Source organism: Anarhichas minor, unplaced genomic scaffold, assembly GCF_050575085.1.
Source record: "Anarhichas minor isolate MPS153535 unplaced genomic scaffold, ASM5057508v1 ptg000123l, whole genome shotgun sequence".
Taxonomy (NCBI): Eukaryota; Metazoa; Chordata; class Actinopteri; order Perciformes; family Anarhichadidae; genus Anarhichas; species Anarhichas minor.
Window position 1 is genome coordinate 837,501 of NW_027466569.1, and position 18,726 is coordinate 856,226.

General features: G+C 42.7%; 1 protein-coding gene across 1 annotated transcript in view; it reads right to left on the reverse strand.

Moving 5' to 3' along the window:
* trpm1a (transient receptor potential cation channel, subfamily M, member 1a) overlaps positions 1-18,726 on the reverse strand; it is a 51,133-nt gene that overhangs the window by 20,462 nt on the left and 11,945 nt on the right. The window contains exons 2-9 of the mRNA XM_076083166.1: positions 8,021-8,097; positions 7,718-7,907; positions 7,152-7,365; positions 6,872-6,996; positions 6,054-6,225; positions 4,961-5,135; positions 4,566-4,689; positions 97-169 (exon numbers count right to left, since the gene is read on the reverse strand). Of these exons, the coding sequence (XP_075939281.1) occupies positions 97-169; positions 4,566-4,689; positions 4,961-5,135; positions 6,054-6,225; positions 6,872-6,996; positions 7,152-7,365; positions 7,718-7,907; positions 8,021-8,097 (1,150 nt within the window). The remainder of the gene's footprint in view (positions 1-96; positions 170-4,565; positions 4,690-4,960; positions 5,136-6,053; positions 6,226-6,871; positions 6,997-7,151; positions 7,366-7,717; positions 7,908-8,020; positions 8,098-18,726) is intronic.

Genomic DNA, 18,726 nt, shown 5'->3' on the forward strand with positions numbered 1-18,726 from the left:
ATCACATCAACAGACAACACAGGTGAGGACAGGACTTCATATTCTATGAACATGTGTGTGTGTGTCTGTGAGAGACTGGAGGAATGTTGGTGTTACCTTTGAGCAGAGCTGTCAGGATGGACATCTCAATGTCCTGCTGTCCTTCTGAACCCATCCTGAACACTGTGATCTACACACAACACACAACACTGTGATCTACACACTAGTGGAGGTCATGTGACTCGGTAGCTTCAGGCTGAATTAAAGGGACGAGGAGGCGAAACACTCAAATTCAGACTCTAAAGAGGAACTTTGGGATCTTTCAGCCTCATTTACTCATGTTTCTGTGTCTCAGAGACCAATGAGGACAACGATGTCTTTATTCTGGTCCAGTACTGATGGAGGACGGACTGTCATGTGATCGCTCAGGGTCCGTCCACTAACAGAGCTGATTGTTGTTATTTTTATTTTAAGTGTCTGACATCATCATAGAAAGAACATAGAGAAATAAAGCTGGTTCTTCACCTTTAACTGGTAACTTTGTATTGGAAGTCCTGTTGTGCTAAACAATCCTTTATTTTAGGACAATATACCACAAGAGACAAAGACACAGAGACACAAAGACAGACACAAAGACACAGATACAAAGAGGCGCAGAGGTACAAAGAGACAGACATAAAGAGACATGGAGACACAGACAAAGAGACAAAGAAGCAAAGTAGCAAAACCCAAACAGGGTGGGTGGCGGGGGTCCGGAGGAGGGGCGGCTGGATCCAATCTGCCACCAGGCTCCAGGGGACGGGCAGGAGGGCGGTCGGCCGGGAGAGAGGGCTCTGGATGCGGGATCTCGGGGGGACGGCTGGACCGCCGGAGTTGCTCCGGGCAAAGGAGCTCGGTGGGACGGCCGGACTGCCGGAGTTGCTCCGGGAACAGGAGCTCGGGGGGACGGCCGGACTGCCGGAGTTGCTCCGGGAACAGGAGCTCGGGGGGACGGCCGGACTGCCGGAGTTGCTCCGGGCACAGGGGCTCGGATAAACAGGACTGGAGAGCCTGAGGCTCTGACAGGTGTCAGGAGGATGGAACTCTAGAGACCGGGTGTCCGGCGGGAAACAGGGCTCTAGAGGCTGGGTGTCTGGAGGGAAACAGGGCTCTAGAGGCTGGGGGTCCGGCGGGAAACAGGGCTCTAGAGGCTGGGGGTCCGGCGGGAAACAGGGCTCTAGAGGCTGGGGATCCGACGGGAAACAGGTCTCTAGAGGCTGGGGATCTGACGGGAAACAGGTCTCTAGAGGCTGGGGATCCGACGGGAAACAGGTCTCTAGAGGCTGGGGATCCGACGGGAAACAGGTCTCTAGAGGCTGGGGATCCGACGGGAAACAGGTCTCTGACTCTCAGAGATGGGGCTCCGGGGAACAGGAGTCCATAGACTGTGGCTCAGGGGGATGGACTGATGACCCAGCGGGGTAAGGGGCTGGAGGACGTTGCAGTGCGGAGGCGGCAGCGGCAGGGGCTGGAGGTCGTTGCAGCGTGGAGGCGGCAGCGGCAGGGGCTGGAGGTCGTTGCAGCGCGGAGGCGGCTGGGACTGGAGGTCGCTGCGGCACGGCGGCTGCGGCACGGCGGCTGCGGCACGGTGGCTGCGGCACGGCGGCTGCGGCACGGCGGCTGCGGCACGGCGGCTGCGGCACGGCGGCTGCGGCACGGCGGCGGCAGCGGCTGGGACTGAAGGTCGGTGCGGCACGGCGACGGCGGCGGCTGGAGGTCGCTGCGTCTCGGAGACGGCGGCGGCTCGGAGACGGCAGCGGCTGGGACTGGAAGTCGCTGCGGCTCGCAGACGGCGGCAGCTGGATCCGGGAGAGGCTGCGGCGGCCGGGTCCGGGAGAGGCTGCGGCTCGGAGGCACCGACGGCCGGGTCCGGAAGAGGCTGTGGCTCGGAGGCGACAGCTGGATCGCCGACCGCACACACGGGGAACTGAAGTCATCTGAGGCCCCGGGGAGGCAACGGCCGGAACTGGGAGTGGCTGCAGCTCGGAGATGGCAGCGGCTGGGAGCGACACGGAGGCGACAGCTGGATAGCCGACCGGACACAGGGAGCTGGAGTTAGCTGCGGCCCAGCGGAGACGGGAACGGGGGATCGCTGCGGCCCAGCGGGAACGGGGGATCGCTGCGGCCCAGCGGGAACGGGAGTCTGACCCTTCCTCTGCCTCTTCTTAGGGGTGACAGGGTGGCTTAGTTCCAGGTTAGCCCTCCGGATGCTCAGAGGTCCTCCCCTGGCCCAACACTGGACACGGGGAGCTGGGGAAAACTGCGGCCCAGAGGGAACGGGCAATTGACCCTTCCTCCCATGTCTCTCCTTCTCAGGGGCGAACAGGCGACTTAGCTCGAGGCTAGCCCGCTGGAAGCTCAGCGGCCCTGGAGGCCCCCCTCTGGCCCAGCATATCTCCCTAAGTGGGTCCAATTGGTATAGTGCGCTGTGCACAAAAGGGTGGTCTGCTGAGTCTGTCTTGGCCGGATTATACTGTGACGGTTCACGGTTTACCGTGTGGGTTTAGGATTGGAGCAGAGACTCAGGCGCAGACTTAGACACAGGACACAATGAGAGGTGAATTGCAAGGCTCTTTACTGGGCATCAAGCAAACAAAAATAGAAACCAAAAACAACTCCAACCGGGAGCGGAAAAAGTCCAAACTGGAGTATGAAGCAAAGTCACAAAAAGTGCTTGGTCACAAAAAGGCAATCACAAACCGTAGGGCACAGAGGGTCAACACGAGAGATGACCACAGGAGAGCGAAGAGTCCACGGGGAGGAAAAAGGACAAATGATAATCCAGCAACTGGAACAGGGCAAGCAGGGGAGTATAAGTAGGTGAGGGTTGATGAGCGGATTGCCGGCAGGTGAGTAGAGATGACTGGGGTTTGCAAAGGGAAAAGCCAGGGGCAGGTGATTTGGCACAGGTGGAGAGAATAAGCATGATCAGGAGACACACACACACACACACACACACACACACACACACACAGACAAATACACACCACACTCACACATAGCAAAACCCAACCGTGACACAACCTGGACAAAATCGAGCTACTGTTCCTCCCGGGGAAGGGTTGCTCGCACCGAGACCTGTCCATCACCATTGACGATACCGTGGTGACGCCAACTCGGACTGCGAGAAACCTGGGTGTGATCCTGGACGACCAACTGTCGTTCTCAGCAAACATGGCATCGGTTACACGCTCCTGCAGATTCCTGCTCTACAACATCAGGAGGATTCGCCCCTTCCTCACTGATGAGATGGCGCAGGTGCTAATCCAGGCTCTTCTCATCTCCCGCCTGGACTACTGCAACTCACTACTTGCCAGAGCCCCGGCATCGGCCATCAGACCTCTGGAGCTTGTCCAGCTCGCCTGCTGTTCAATCGCCCCAAGTTCTCCCACACAACTTGCCTTCTCCGTTCTCTACACTGGCTACCTTTAAGAGCTCGCATCCAGTTTAAGACTCTGGTGCTAGCCTACAGGGCAGTGAAAGGAACAGCTCCTTCCTATCTCTACACCCCCGCCCGACCACTTCGCTCTGCTGCCTCGGGGCGATTGGTTGCCCCGTTGCTCAGAGGTCCCTACGGCCGATCGACCCGGTCGCGGCTGTTTTCTGTCCTGGCCCCTCAGTGGTGGAATGAACTCCCCACTGACGTCAGGACAGCAGAGTCGCTGCCCATCTTTCGGCGCAGGCTGAAAACTCACCTCTTCAAGAAGGCCTACCCTTAGCCTTCCACTTAGCACTTAATTAGCATCTATTGTATTCATACTAGCTTATTGCACTTATTGTATTCATATTAGTTTGTGGCACTTATTGCATTCGTTTGTTTATGCACTGTACGTTGGCTCTTATTTATGCTCTTAGATGCTTGTTTGAAGAAAGGAGATGCACTTATGACTTCTGGTGACTAGTTGTTCTCTCGAAAACCGATGTTGAATACACTTATTGTAAGTCGCTTTGGATAAAAGCGTCTGCTAAATGACTGTAATGTAATGTAAATGTAATCCCCTGATTTATGGTCTGTTTGACTCTAAATGGACCATAATGTACCAAATGAACATCTTGCTGTATTGAAGAAGACTTGAAACTAGAGATTGAACTAGAGATTAAACTCATGTTTACAATGTTTACTGAGGTAATAAATCAAGAGAGAAGTAGAGTCATTTTCTCATAGACTTCTATACAACCAGAGGAGTCGCCCCCTGATGGACACTAGAGAGAATGCAGCTTTAACACATGAAGCTTTGACGAACCAGAGTTTGAACCAGAGTTTGTCTAGAGCTGATCACAGCCTCCATCCCCCCCTGACCTCTAACCTGTGACATAAACGTGTCGCTTTATTCAGTCAAACGAATGCTTCCTCCGAACATAATCCAGGTAGAGATTACGTTTGTCATCACATCAGTGGAAAACCATCACAGTAAGATATAAAGGTGGTTGGTTAATGAGGATGAATCACAGGACAAGAGATGGATGAACACAGCAGCTTTATTGTTGCACATGATGGAAGATGGACTTGAATGAATAAACGTTGGCACGAAACCCTACGAACCTACCAGAGGTTTCTTCTTCATGCACTCCATCACCATGAGGAAGATCTGCTGCGCCTGGCTGCGGCTGTAGTTGAAGGTCTTCTGGATGGTGACCAGCAGCTGATCTTTGACGCCGTCGCTCAGCAACCTGACCAGGAGGAACAGTGGAGGGTCAGGTGACCGGGAGCAAACAGTGGAGGGTCAGGTGACCGGGGGGAACAGTGGAGGGTCAGGTGACCGGGAGCAAACAGTGGAGGGTCAGGTGACCGGGAGGAACAGCTGAGGGTCAGGTGACCGGGAGGAACAGCGGAGGGTCAGGTGACCGGGAGGAACAGCGGAGGGCCAGGTGACCGGGAGGAACAGCGGAGGGTCAGGTGACCAGGAGGAATGTGAAAGTGAAGTCCGTGAGAGTCAGTCACCCGTCTTCGCCGCAGTATCTGTGTGCGAAGGAAATGATGTCAGAGGCTCGACCGCTGCCGTCACAGACCACGACGGGGACCGGAGGGTCCTCCCTCAGACTCTCCAACACGATGGAGATGACGTTAGGACCCCCCTCCAGGATCAGACACACCACGGGGACACCCTGACCCAGACCTGAGAAACAGGACACACACTCAGTGTTTGCAACAGAGGAGACCCTGCATGGACGGCTACCACAACAACAACAACGAAAACAACAACGACCACAAAACAGGAGCACAGCGGAGTGATGCTGGTGTCTGTCTCGCTGTCGCTGGTGTTGCTGGTCTGTCTCAGTGTCGCTTGGTGTCTCTGATCTGTCTCAGTGTCTCTGGTTAGCTCTGGTCTGTCTCTTTTGTCCCTGGTTAGCTCTGGTGTGACTCTGATGTTTTTCTGTGTCTCTAGTCTGTCTCTAGTCTGTCTCTAGTGTCTCTAGTGTCTCAGTGTCTCTGGTGTCATAGTGTCTCTGGTTAGCAGTGTGGTGTCCTCCTGGTTGAAGTGAGTGACGGCTGAGCCTCCCTTTGCTGTCCCTGCCTTACAGACACCTCCAGGCATAGGATGACAAAGGGAAACCCACAGGTCACATGATTGGTCACATGGACACAGCAGATGGGACTGAGGGTGGGAAACCAGGTGTGGTCTTCACTAAGTGTCTTAAGTTTCCACCAGGAGTCCTAAAAGTTTCTTCTAAAGACATGAAGCGGCTGAGAGACAGACGAAGCACCTGATTGGCTGATCTCACAAGGTAGCCCCGCCCTAAAGCATACGACCATAATTTACTCAATGAACATCATGCTGTATTGAAGAAGACTTGAAACTAGAGATTGAGACCATAAACTCATGTTTACAATGTTTACTGAGGTAATAAATCAAGAGAGAAGTAGAGTCATTTTCTCATAGACGTCTATACAACCAGAGGAGTCGCCCCCTGGTGGACACTAGAGAGAATGAAGCAAGACATCTTCAATGAAATCTACCTTTGTACTCGTAGTGGTTTGCGTGATGTGGCCGTTTAAACAGGTCACATGGTGTCACATGATGCGAGCGACTCACGCGTGTTGATCTTCTGCAGAGTGATGTGCTTCTCCAGCTGCCGGCGAAGTCGGACCTCGGCGCCGTACTTCCCGCTGGTCCCGTTGTCGGACAGGATGAAGTGGGAGTGGCTGCTGTTCAGGACCGACAGCTTGCTGAGCGGGTTGGACATGGTCTGATAGGGCCGAGTCACCTGGAACGCACACAGGACAACGCGATTGGTCCAATCAAAAGGTGGGAGGAGTCACAAATGAGTCTCAAGTCAGGTGCTACGTAATGTGGTAATGATTTATTTAACAACACGGAACATGTGGACCTCTAGTGGTCCCTGGCGTTACTGCAGGGAGAAGATCTATCTGATATCTACTGACGATAGCATGCTAACCAGCTAGCTGCGGCCCGTCCTGTCTTGTAGTACCACTTGTAACCTGGAGAGGCGATAGTGAGTCTCTGTAGCGTCCAGTCTGTTCTCAGTCCACCATGAGAGGACCAGGAAGTAGAGCTGCCTGAGGGCTCGTCAATAAAACTGGTTCAGTCCGATTCTGGTTTACTCTGTTTTGTACCATTTTGGTCTGGTTAATCTGGTTCTGGTCTGATTGAGTCTGGTTTGGTTTGGTCTGGTTCTGGTCTGACTGAGTCTAGTTTGGTTTATCTGGTTCTGGTCTGACTGAGTCTAGTTTGGTTTATCTGGTTCTGGTCTGATTGAGTCTAGTTTGGTTTATCTGGTTCAGGTCTGATTGAATCTGGTTCGGTCTAGTTCAGTCTGATTCTGGTTTATCAGGTTCTGGTCTGACTGAGTCTGGTTTGGTCTGGTTTGGTCTGGTTCTGGTCCATCTTACATCTCTCCCGATGAGGTCCTCCTTGTTCTCGATGATGCCCCACGGGGCGATGCCGATGGCCCAGACTTTCCCTCTGGACTTTGACGAATGATCTTTGAGAGCATCTCCAACGTGACGGATCACTCCTGAAAGACCATGGAGACCAGGATCCAGTCAGAGGAACAGGTCTGGTTTGTCATGTAGTCTCACAAACAAATCCATCATTGTATAAAGCTGCACACATTCATATTAACTCAGTCAATGGTGTTCATCCTGTTAACTTAAAGAACGAGTTCAGTACCAGTGCTGACTCCTCCGGTGAAGATCCAGGCTCCGGTGGTCATCGCGGCTTTGATCAGTCCTTTACCAAAGACCTGTTTCAGTTTGGGGGGCAGGTCGAAGTTCTGCAGACCTCCGTGGACCGAGATGAGCAGCGTGGGGAGCTCCAGCTGCCACTCCTTCACCATCAGGTGGAGCAGGTGGTCCGGTTTGGAGTCATAGGAGACCCGGATGTACTGCAGGAGGAGGAGGGAGAGGAAGAGGATGAGGAGGAGGAGGAGGAGGAGGAAGAGGAAGGGGAAGAGGAGGAGGAGGAGGAAAAGGGGGAGGAAGAGGAGGAGGAAGAGGAGGAGGAGGAGGGAGAGGAAGAGGATGATGAAGAGGAGGAGGAGGAGGAAAAGGAAGAGGAAAAAGAGGAGGAAGAGGAGGAAGAGGAAGAAAAAAAATTCCGATTTAAATTTTTAAATTTTCCGAAAAAAAACAAAATTCCAATACATTTTTTAAATATTCCAGTTTAAAAAGTGTTAATATTAAAATGTAATTAAAGTGAATAAAGTTAATTATAATACTATGGGATATTTAAAGCACCATGGCCTTGTTGACGTGTCCTCCCTGGAACTCGATGACTCCGTAGGCGTCGGTGGACGAGGTCTGGCTGTGTTTCAGGGGGCTCCATCTCTCTGCAGGCTGGACCTCCAGCTGAACCAGAGGGGCCCCCTCCTCTTTGGGCCCCGGAGGGACGGAGGGGTGCTGCGTCACCGGCAGACCACAACCGCACCTGGACGAGACGACAAAGACGGAGAAAACTTTATTGAGACGGCAGAGAAACGAGACAGAATATATGATGATAATAATAATAATAATATTATTATCGTTGAGGGTCTTCAGTACCTGCTGGCGTCTTTGCTGGGAACAATGTGGAAACATTCTCTCTTCTGGAAGGTTCTCTCGATCCACGCTCTCTGGTTCTGAACACAAACAGGAAGTAAACATCAGGACACACAAACATATCACTTCAATGTCGTTCATTTACTCAAATGAATAACCGATAGAAGACAGAACGATGAAGTCTGTGAATATGTTTAACTGATCGGTTGTCTCAGAACTTTTATTGGAATTCTAGCAGAGATCCAAAAGTTTCCAAATCTGTGAGGATGAATATGCGGAAATATAATTAATTCATCAATCAACATAAAATTAATCATTGATACTCTTTGTAGTCTGAATACTGAACGTAATATTCTTGACTATATTTAATCATCGGTGTGTTTCCTGGTCAGAATGGAGAGCGGTGCTGTTCTCCCTCTGACCTGCAGGAGGCGCTAACGCACAGAAACACAGAGTCAGTGAAGAAGACTTCATAATACAGATTAAATCTGAAGTGTAAAGTCTGTTATGCAAAGTTGTGAAGTTCATTTAACTGTAATTATCTAAGTAAATTATAAAGCCATAAATATACAGTGTGATCATAATAATTCTCAGTATTTTCTCTCTAATAAGATGTTGCTCCAAACGAAGATCAGACTTTAAATCTCAGAATGATGTTGACAACAAATTGAATCCTTTAACAGACAGATGAACCAGAAGAGGCGGATTATATTAATCTGTAGCTCCACATCAAAGCACCATGAACTGTTCATGGCTGAATGCATCTGGCTAATTACTGGGAGAGTGGAGCTTTCCATTTCTTTATCCTTCTGGTTCTAATCCGGCTGCTGCAGAGAAACCACACAGAGGATCCAGACTGAGGACTCTGTGGGTCTCTGTTCAGGTCTCAGGACTGACGTGTGGACGTTAACGTAACGGATGTTATATGACGGTTAGATGTGATTGTTTATTAATACGAGACAGAGACAAAAGGACAGAATCACTGGAAATAATCTGTAAAATCAAAAGATGATGAAATAAAACGATTTGATTTACTTTTACACGGAGATAAACCCACATGAATTATTCACATTGATTTTGACTGTGGGGATCTCTACATATAAATTGACCAATCAGAAGCCGTCCTGACAGAGCTGTCCTCTGATTGGACGGAGAAGAAAACAGAAGTTTGGTTTGTCCTGTTTTTGAAACTCCAAAACGTCCCAAACTAGCTGAAGCTTTCGTCTTTGTCCAAGTTTGTATCTCAAGCAACAAAGCTGTGAAACGTTTCATCTTCAGAACAAGCAGCAGGAGGAGAATCATGGATCTGTGTTGGACAGGTCGTCCTGCAGCGGGGACACTCCCGTCTGTACCTCAACGTCCAGACGTCTTCGTCCTGAAACTGGGACCGACTGAGGACCAAGAGTTCTCTGAGGACTCAGCTGCTCTGTGAGGCCCAGCAGCTGTCCGGAGGACCAACAGCTCTCTGAGGACCAGCACCTTTCTGAGGACCAGCAGCTCTCTGGAGGACCAGCAGCTCTGTCAAGGACTAGCAGCTCTCTGGAAGACCAGCAGCCCTCTGAGGGCCAGGACCTTTCTGAGGACCAGCAGCTCTGTGAAGGACCACCAGCTCTCTGGAGGACTCGGCTGCCCTCTGAGGACCAGGACCCGGCTCAGTCTGCAGTGTGGCTCTTTGTTGCAGCCAGTCTCGTGACTCCGGTCCGAGGTAATCCTTCAGGGAGTCTCATGACCCGTCGAGTGTTTTCATTCCCAACAAATCTGCTTTGAGAAAATCCCTCCAAACCTCCAGCTGATCCTTCCTCCACAGTTTCAACAGAAGAGTCTTCTTCAGTCCAGTTCAGATCACCACCATCAGATCAGAGTCCAGCTCAATATGATGTCATCCCAAAGATTATGATCATTCATTTCAATGTTTATCTTTATGTTCTGCATATTTTGGAAATGTTGTTCTGGTGGAAAAACAACAACTTTATTAAATCCATTTAGTTTTTGATCAGATTCTGACTGAGTTTAAGGCTAAAAGTAGCAAATGTTTTAACTGTTTTATCTGATAATTATATCATTTATCTGTAAAATGACAGAAATAATGAATCATCTTCCTCTCAGTCCAAACTGACGTCTTCAAATGTTTGGTTTGTTCCGACCGACGGTCTAAAAGAGATTCAGATCACCGAGAACCAACACAGAGAGAAAGGGACGAGGTGTTTCTATTATTCTGTCCTCCCTGTTTCCGAACACAAAGTGGTCAGAATATTAGGAACGCCCTGAGTTCAGAAAACAGAATCAACCGACACCGAACGTCGTGAACTTCATCACAGAACGACTTCCTGTCTGAACAAGTTGTGAATATTAAAAATAAAGTTATGTGTTGACCGGTGTGTATTTTTCTGGTTGATTTCTTCATGTTCTTGTGTTTTTGGTGTTAACTCTCTAACTCTCGTTCTTCCCTCCGGTCACATTTTACTCTCTGTGGCTTTGATTTTCACTTCAAAATAAAAGTCCTGCTCCTCTATAGAAACAGAACATTCATGAGTAGAAGTAGAGAGAACTAGAACATGTCTTTAGTGCAGAATAACACCGTTATGATGACATCAATCATTCAAGTTGAATTTCTGTTATTTATTTTACAAAAAATGGCAACAATAGAATCTATACATCCAACAGTTTTCCAAATGTCCACAAGAGGCTCCACATGTTTATGTATTAATCTATTTACATGTTTCCAGCCTCTCCTCTCTCTCTGTCTGTCTCTCTGTCTGTCTCTCTCTCTCTCTCTCTCTCTCTCTCTTCCTCTCTCTCTCCCCTCTCCTCTCCTCTCCTCTCTTCTCCCCTCTCCTCTCCTCTCCTCTCCTCTCCTCCCTCCTCTCTCTCCTCTCCTCTCCTCTCCTCTCCTCTCCTCTCTCCTCTCTCCTCTCCTCTCCTCTCCTCCCTCCTCTCTCTCCTCTCCTCTCCTCTCCTCTCTCCTCTCTCCTCTCTCTCCTCTCTCCTCTCTCTCCTCTCCTCTCCTCTCCTCTCTCCTCTCCTCTCCTCCTCTCTGTGTTGACTTCCTGTAGTTCAGTCAGAGTGTCTCCTCCTTGTAGTCACATGACTGTTGGTCTCAGATGAATTAATCATGACTTCATAGTTTCACACTTTAATGTTTCTACACATTCATGTTAAAGTGAACTCTTTATTATAGGAGACATTTATAATGACAACATGAAGAATAAAATGTTTTTGATGAAATATGATTGTAAACTTAGATTTGGTTGCTTTTTCTGAGTGAAGCGTTCGTCACGCATGATGTGTTCACAAACCGTTGGAAAGATGAAAATTTGACGATATTTACGACATTTACAGATTCTGGCTCTGATAAAATGTGTAGTTTTGGCGGTTGAAGAAAACATGCTTTTTAATCCCGCTGGTTGGGTTTTTGGAGTTTCCCCGACAAATGATATGATTTTTTGGATGCAGGTAATCGATATTAATGGAGTCTGTAGAGTGATAATGTAATACATTTGGTGATAAAACACTAGAATAGTAACTTACAAACACCAGTAGAATATCTCACATATTAAATGAGGAAAGTATTTGATCCACATCATGTGAACCTGAAGTGTGTTTTTTTAATCAATGAGCAGCTGAGACTCAACAATGAACAGAGAGTGAGAGCGAGGCCAGCAGGATTATCAGGGTTTTAAAAGAGAACGTTGTTCAGAACAACTACTTGTTTGCATAATGAGCAGTTACATCATGGGCTTTTATTTTTTTAAAGAGACAGGAAGTGGACTAGCAGCTCCCGACCAATCAGAGAGGACGAGACAGAAACAACCTGTGTGTTCCAATAACAATACCAACAGTGTATTTTGTATTTTGTATGCCAGAGACAGATTCAGTATGTCCCAATACATAGTATATGTCAGATGCAGTATTCAAAAAGTACCAGGATGTTCTACCACATCAAGAGAGAAGTAGAGTAATTTTCTCATATACTTCTATACAACCAGAGGAGTCGCCCCCTGGTGGACACTAGAGAGAATGCAGCTTTAACACATGAAGCTTTGGCTTCACTTTAAAGAACCAGAGGTTGCCGCCTGGCAGAAACGTGTTATTCCACCCTGATGGACGAGGTATGCAGTATGTAGCAGTGCTCGTTCATGAGTTATGTTTCACTTAAGTTGGTAACGAGCCTCACTGTGCGAAGCTCTTGGTAATGTTAACGTTTTCCCCATGACGTCATATTAGTCTATTGTTAACGATGAATGAGTTAAACCTTCACATTACATTACATAACCATAATGTCATCAGTTCTTTAGTGGTTTACAGCAGAGAATTACTTTATAAGAGTAGAGATGTGAGAGTGAGTCAAGTAAAATGTGATCTGGTAGCATCGGCCGATAAAACTCAGTACCAAGTAGTATCAGGACTTCTGCAGTTGTTAGGTTTAGACAACAAAACTTCTTATTAACCCTAGAACACCAACGTCGGGTGATTTTCACCCATGCGATTGTGTTCACGTGATTTTCATTGTGTTGCTGCTCTCTGAGTTGCGTGGGTCTTTGGGTAGCTTCAGTCTGCTCACTGACGTCATCGAAGGTAGGCGTGTTTCCCTGCTCCCATCCCTGGTTTTTTCAACAGGCACGTGTTCGGGTGACGTTAGTGATTGAGAGTAAAATAAATTTCGGGTTGATGTTACACACAGTGAGACTGTTTTCTTCACCGGACAAGGCTCACATGTCCCAGGAACGGGTGGACCGAAGAACAAGTTCCCAGCTCCATTATCTATTTTTTATAGGAATGTTTCGTTAACGATTCCCAAATTTTTCACTAATTTTAAAGCCTTTTTATAGGGTCCCCCCCATGATACTTTTCTTCGTTCGAGACGTTTCATAGGGGAAAATAAAAGAAGAGTACTTCAATTTGCCATGTATTGTTGTACTTTGATATATTTTGATGAGAGGTATTTTTTATCGTTTATATTATATCGGGTAAAATATACCCGACGTTGGTGATCGTGTTACTTCTGTTACGTTAGTGTTCAAGGGTTAAGCTTTAGACAACTAAACTACTTAGTTAGGTTTAGACAATAAAACTACTTGGTTAGGTTTAGACAACAAAACTACTTAGTTAGGTTTAGACAACAAAACTACTTTGTTAGGTTTAGACAATAAAACTATTTAGTTAGGTTTAGACAACAAAACTACTTAGTTAGGTTTAGACAATAAAACTACTTAGTTAGGTTTAGACAATTAAACTACTTAGTTAAGTTTAGACAACAAAACTACTTAGTTAGGTTTAGACAATAAAACTACTTAGTTAGGTTTAGACAATGAAACTACGTAGTTAGGTTTAGACAATGAAACTACTTAGTTAGGTTTAGACAGTAAAACTACTTAGTTAGGTTTAGACAATGAAACTACGTAGTTAGGTTTAGACAATAAAACTAAGTTAGGTTGAGACAATAAAACTAAGTTAGGTTGAGACAATAAAACTACTTAGTTAGGTTCAGACAACTAAACTACTTAGTTAGGTTTAGACAATTAAACTACTTAGTTAGGTTTAGACAATTTAACTACTTAGTTAGGTTTAGACAACTAAATTACTTAGTTAGGTTTAGAGAACAAAACTACTTAGTTCAGTTTAGACAATAAAAGTACTTAGTTAGGTTTAGACAATTAAACTACTTAGTTAGGTTTAGACAATAAAACAACTTAGTTAGGTTCAGACAATTAAACTACTTAGTTAGGTTCAGACAATTAAACTACTTAGTTAGGTTTAGACAACTAAACTACTTAGTTAGGGTTAGACACTAAAACTACTTAGTTAGGTTGAGACAACTAAACTACTTAGTTAGGTTGAGACAAAAAAACTACTTAGTTAGGTTTAGACAACTACACTACTTAGGTTTAGACACTAAACTACTTAGGTTGAGACAAATAAATTACTTAGTTAGGTTGAGACAAAAACACTACTTAGTTAGGTTGAGACAACAAAACTACTTAGTTAGGTTTAGACAATAAAACTACTTAGTTAGGTTTAGACAACTAAACTACTTAGTTAGGGTTAGACACTAAAACTACTTAGTTAGGTTGAGACAACTAAATTACTTAGTTAGGTTGAGACAAAAACACTACTTAGTTAGGTTGAGACAACAAAACTACTTAGTTAGGTTCAGACAATTAAACTACTTAGTTAGGTTTAGACAACTAAACTACTTAGTTAGGGTTAGACACTAAAACTACTTAGTTAGGTTGAGACAACTAAACTACTTAGTTAGGTTGAGACAAAAAAACTACTTAGTTAGGTTTAGACAACTACACTACTTAGGTTTAGACAACAAAACTACTTAGGTTGAGACAAATAAATTACTTAGTTAGGTTGAGACAAAAACACTACTTAGTTAGGTTGAGACAACAAAACTACTTAGTTAGGTTTAGACAATAAAACTACTTAGTTAGGTTTAGACAACAAAACTACTTAGTTAGGTTTAAACAATAAAACGACTTACTTAGGTTTAGACAACTAAACTACTTAGTTAGGTTTAGACAGTAAAACTACTTAGTTAGGTTTAGACAGTAAAACTACTTAGTTAGGTTTAGACAATTAAACTACTTAGTTAGGTTCAGACAATTAAACTACTTAGTTAGGTTTAGACAACTACACTACTTAGGTTTAGACACTAAACTACTTAGTTAGGTTTAGACAACAAAACTACTTAGGTTGAGACAAATAAATTACTTAGTTAGGTTGAGACAAAACACTACTTAGTTAGGTTGAGACAACAAAACTACTTAGTTAGGTTTAGACAATAAAACTACTTAGTTAGGTTTAGACAACAAAACTACTTAGTTAGTTTTAGACAACAAACCAACTTAGTTAGGTTTAGACAAAAAAACAACTTAGTTAGGTTTAAACAATAAAACGACTTACTTAGGTTTAGACAACTAAACTACTTAGTTAGGTTTAGACAGTAAAACTACTTAGTTAGGTTTACACAGTAAAACTACTTAGTTAGATTTAGACAATTAAACTACTTAGTTAGGTTCAGACAATTAAACTACTTAGTTAGGTTTAGACAATTAAACTACTTAGTTAGGTTTAAACAACAAAACTACTTAGTTAGGTTTAGACAACAAACCAACTTAGTTAGGTTTAGACAAAAAACAACTTAGTTAGGTTTAGACAATTTAACTACTTAGTTAGGTTTAGACAACTAAACTACTTAGTTAGGTTTAGAGAACAAAACTACTTAGTTCAGTTTAGACAATAACAGTACTTAGTTAGGTTTAGACAACAAACCAACTTAGTTAGGTTTAGACAAAAAACTACTTAGTTAGGTTTAGACAATTTAACTACTTAGTTAGGTTTAGACAACTAACTACTTAGTTAGGTTTAGAGAACAAAACTACTTAGTTCAGTTTAGACAATAAAAGTACTTAGTTAGGTTTAGACAATAAAACTACTTAGTTAGATTTAGACAATAAAACGACTTAGTTAGGTTCAGACAATTAAACTACTTAGTGAGGTTTAGACAACTAAACTACTTAGTTAGGTTTAGACACTAAAACTACTTAGTTAGGTTGAGACAACTAAACTACTTAGTTAGGTTTAGACAATTAAACTACTTAGTTAGGTTCAGACAATTAAACTACTTAGTTAGGTTTAGACAATTAAACTACTTAGTTAGGTTCAGACAATTAAACTACTTAGTTAGGTTTAGACAACTAAACTACTTAGTTAGGTTTAGACAGTAAAACTACTTAGTTAGGTTCAGACAATTAAACTACTTAGTTAGGTTTAGACAATTAAACTACTTATTAGGTTTAAACAACAAAACTACTTAGTTAGGTTTAGACAACAAACCAACTTAGTTAGGTTTAGACAAAAAACAACTTAGTTAGGTTTAGACAATTTAACTACTTAGTTAGGTTTAGACAACTAAACTACTTAGTTAGGTTTAGAGAACAAAACTACTTAGTTCAGTTTAGACAATAAAAGTACTTAGTTAGGTTTAGACAACAAACCAACTTAGTTAGGTTTAGACAAAAAACTACTTAGTTAGGTTTAGACAATTTAACTACTTAGTTAGGTTTAGACAACTAACTACTTAGTTAGGTTTAGAGAACAAAACTACTTAGTTCAGTTTAGACAATAAAAGTACTTAGTTAGGTTTAGACAATAAAACTACTTAGTTAGGTTTAGACAACAAAACTACTTAGTTAGGTTTAGACAATAAAACTACTTTGTTAGGGTTAGACAATACAACTACTTAGTTAGGTTTAGACAATGAAACTACATAGTTAGGTTTAGACAACAAAACTACTTAGTTAGGTTTAGACAATACAACTACTTAGTTAGGTTTAAACAAAACTACTTAGTTAGGTTTAGACAGTAAAACTACTTAGTTAGGATTAGACAACAAAAACAACTTAGTTAGGTTGAGACAACTAAATTACTTAGTTAGGTTGAGACAATAAAACTACTTAGTTAGGTTTAGACAATAAAACTACTTAGTTAGGTTTAGACAACAAAACTACTTAGTTAGGTTTAGACAATAAAACTACTTTGTTAGGGTTAGACAATACAACTACTTAGTTAGGTTTAGACAATGAAACTACATAGTTAGGTTTAGACAACAAAACTACTTAGTTAGGTTTAGACAATACAACTACTTAGTTAGGTTTAAACAAAACTACTTAGTTAGGTTTAGACAGTAAAACTACTTAGTTAGGTTTAGACAATACAACTACTTAGTTAGGTTTAAACAAAACTACTTAGTTAGGTTTAGACAGTAAAACTACTTAGTTAGGTTTTGACAACTAAACTACTTAGTAAGGTTTAGACAACTAAACTACTTAGTTAGGTTTAGACAATAAAACTACTTAGTTAGGTTTAGACAATAAAACTACTTAGTTAGGTTTAGACAATAAAACTACTTTGTTAGGGTTAGACAATACAACTACTTAGTTAGGTTTAGACAATGAAACTACGTAGTTAGGTTTAGACAACAAAACTACTTAGTTAGGTTTAGACAATAAAACTACTTAGTTAGGTTTAGACAATAAAACTAGTTTGTTAGGGTTAGACAATACAACTACTTAGTTAGGTTTAGACAATGAAACTACGTAGTTAGGTTTAGACAACAAAACTACTTAGTTAGGTTTAGACAATACAATGACTTAGTTAGGTTTTAAACAAAACTACTTAGTTAGGTTTAGACACTAAACTACTTAGTTAGGTTTAGACAACAAAACTACTTAGGTTGAGACAAATAAATTACTTAGTTAGGTTGAGACAAAAACACTACTTAGTTAGGTTGAGACAACAAAACTACTTAGTTAGGTTTAGACAATAAAACTACTTAGTTAGGTTTAGACAATAAAACTACTTAGTTAGGTTTAGACAACAAAACTACTTAGTTAGGTTTAGACAATAAAACTACTTTGTTAGGGTTAGACAATACAACTACTTAGTTAGGTTTAGACAATGAAACTACATAGTTAGGTTTAGACAACAAAACTACTTAGTTAGGTTTAGACAATACAACTACTTAGTTAGGTTTAAACAAAACTACTTAGTTAGGTTTAGACAGTAAAACTACTTAGTTAGGATTAGACAACAAAAACAACTTAGTTAGGTTGAGACAACTAAATTACTTAGTTAGGTTGAGACAATAAAACTACTTAGTTAGGTTTAGACAATAAAACTACTTAGTTAGGTTTAGACAACAAAACTACTTAGTTAGGTTTAGACAATAAAACTACTTTGTTAGGGTTAGACAATACAACTACTTAGTTAGGTTTAGACAATGAAACTACATAGTTAGGTTTAGACAACAAAACTACTTAGTTAGGTTTAGACAATACAACTACTTAGTTAGGTTTAAACAAAACTACTTAGTTAGGTTTAGACAGTAAAACTACTTAGTTAGGTTTAGACAATACAACTACTTAGTTAGGTTTAAACAAAACTACTTAGTTAGGTTTAGACAGTAAAACTACTTAGTTAGGTTTTGACAACTAAACTACTTAGTAAGGTTTAGACAACTAAACTACTTAGTTAGGTTTAGACAATAAAACTACTTAGTTAGGTTTAGACAATAAAACTACTTAGTTAGGTTTAGACAATAAAACTACTTTGTTAGGGTTAGACAATACAACTACTTAGTTAGGTTTAGACAATGAAACTACGTAGTTAGGTTTAGACAACAAAACTACTTAGTTAGGTTTAGACAATAAAACTACTTAGTTAGGTTTAGACAATAAAACTAGTTTGTTAGGGTTAGACAATACAACTACTTAGTTAGGTTTAGACAATGAAACTACGTAGTTAGGTTTAGACAACAAAACTACTTAGTTAGGTTTAGACAATACAATGACTTAGTTAGGTTTTAAACAAAACTACTTAGTTAGGTTTAGACACTAAACTACTTAGTTAGGTTTAGACAACAAAACTACTTAGGTTGAGACAAATAAATTACTTAGTTAGGTTGAGACAAAAACACTACTTAGTTAGGTTGAGACAACAAAACTACTTAGTTAGGTTTAGACAATAAAACTACTTAGTTAGGTTTAGACAACAAAGCTACTTAGTTAGGTTTAGACAACAAACCAACTTAGTTAGGTTTAGACAACAAACCAACTTAGTTAGGTTTAGACAAAAAACTACTTAGTTAGGTTTAGACAATTTAACTACTTAGTTAGGTTTAGACAACTAACTACTTAGTTAGG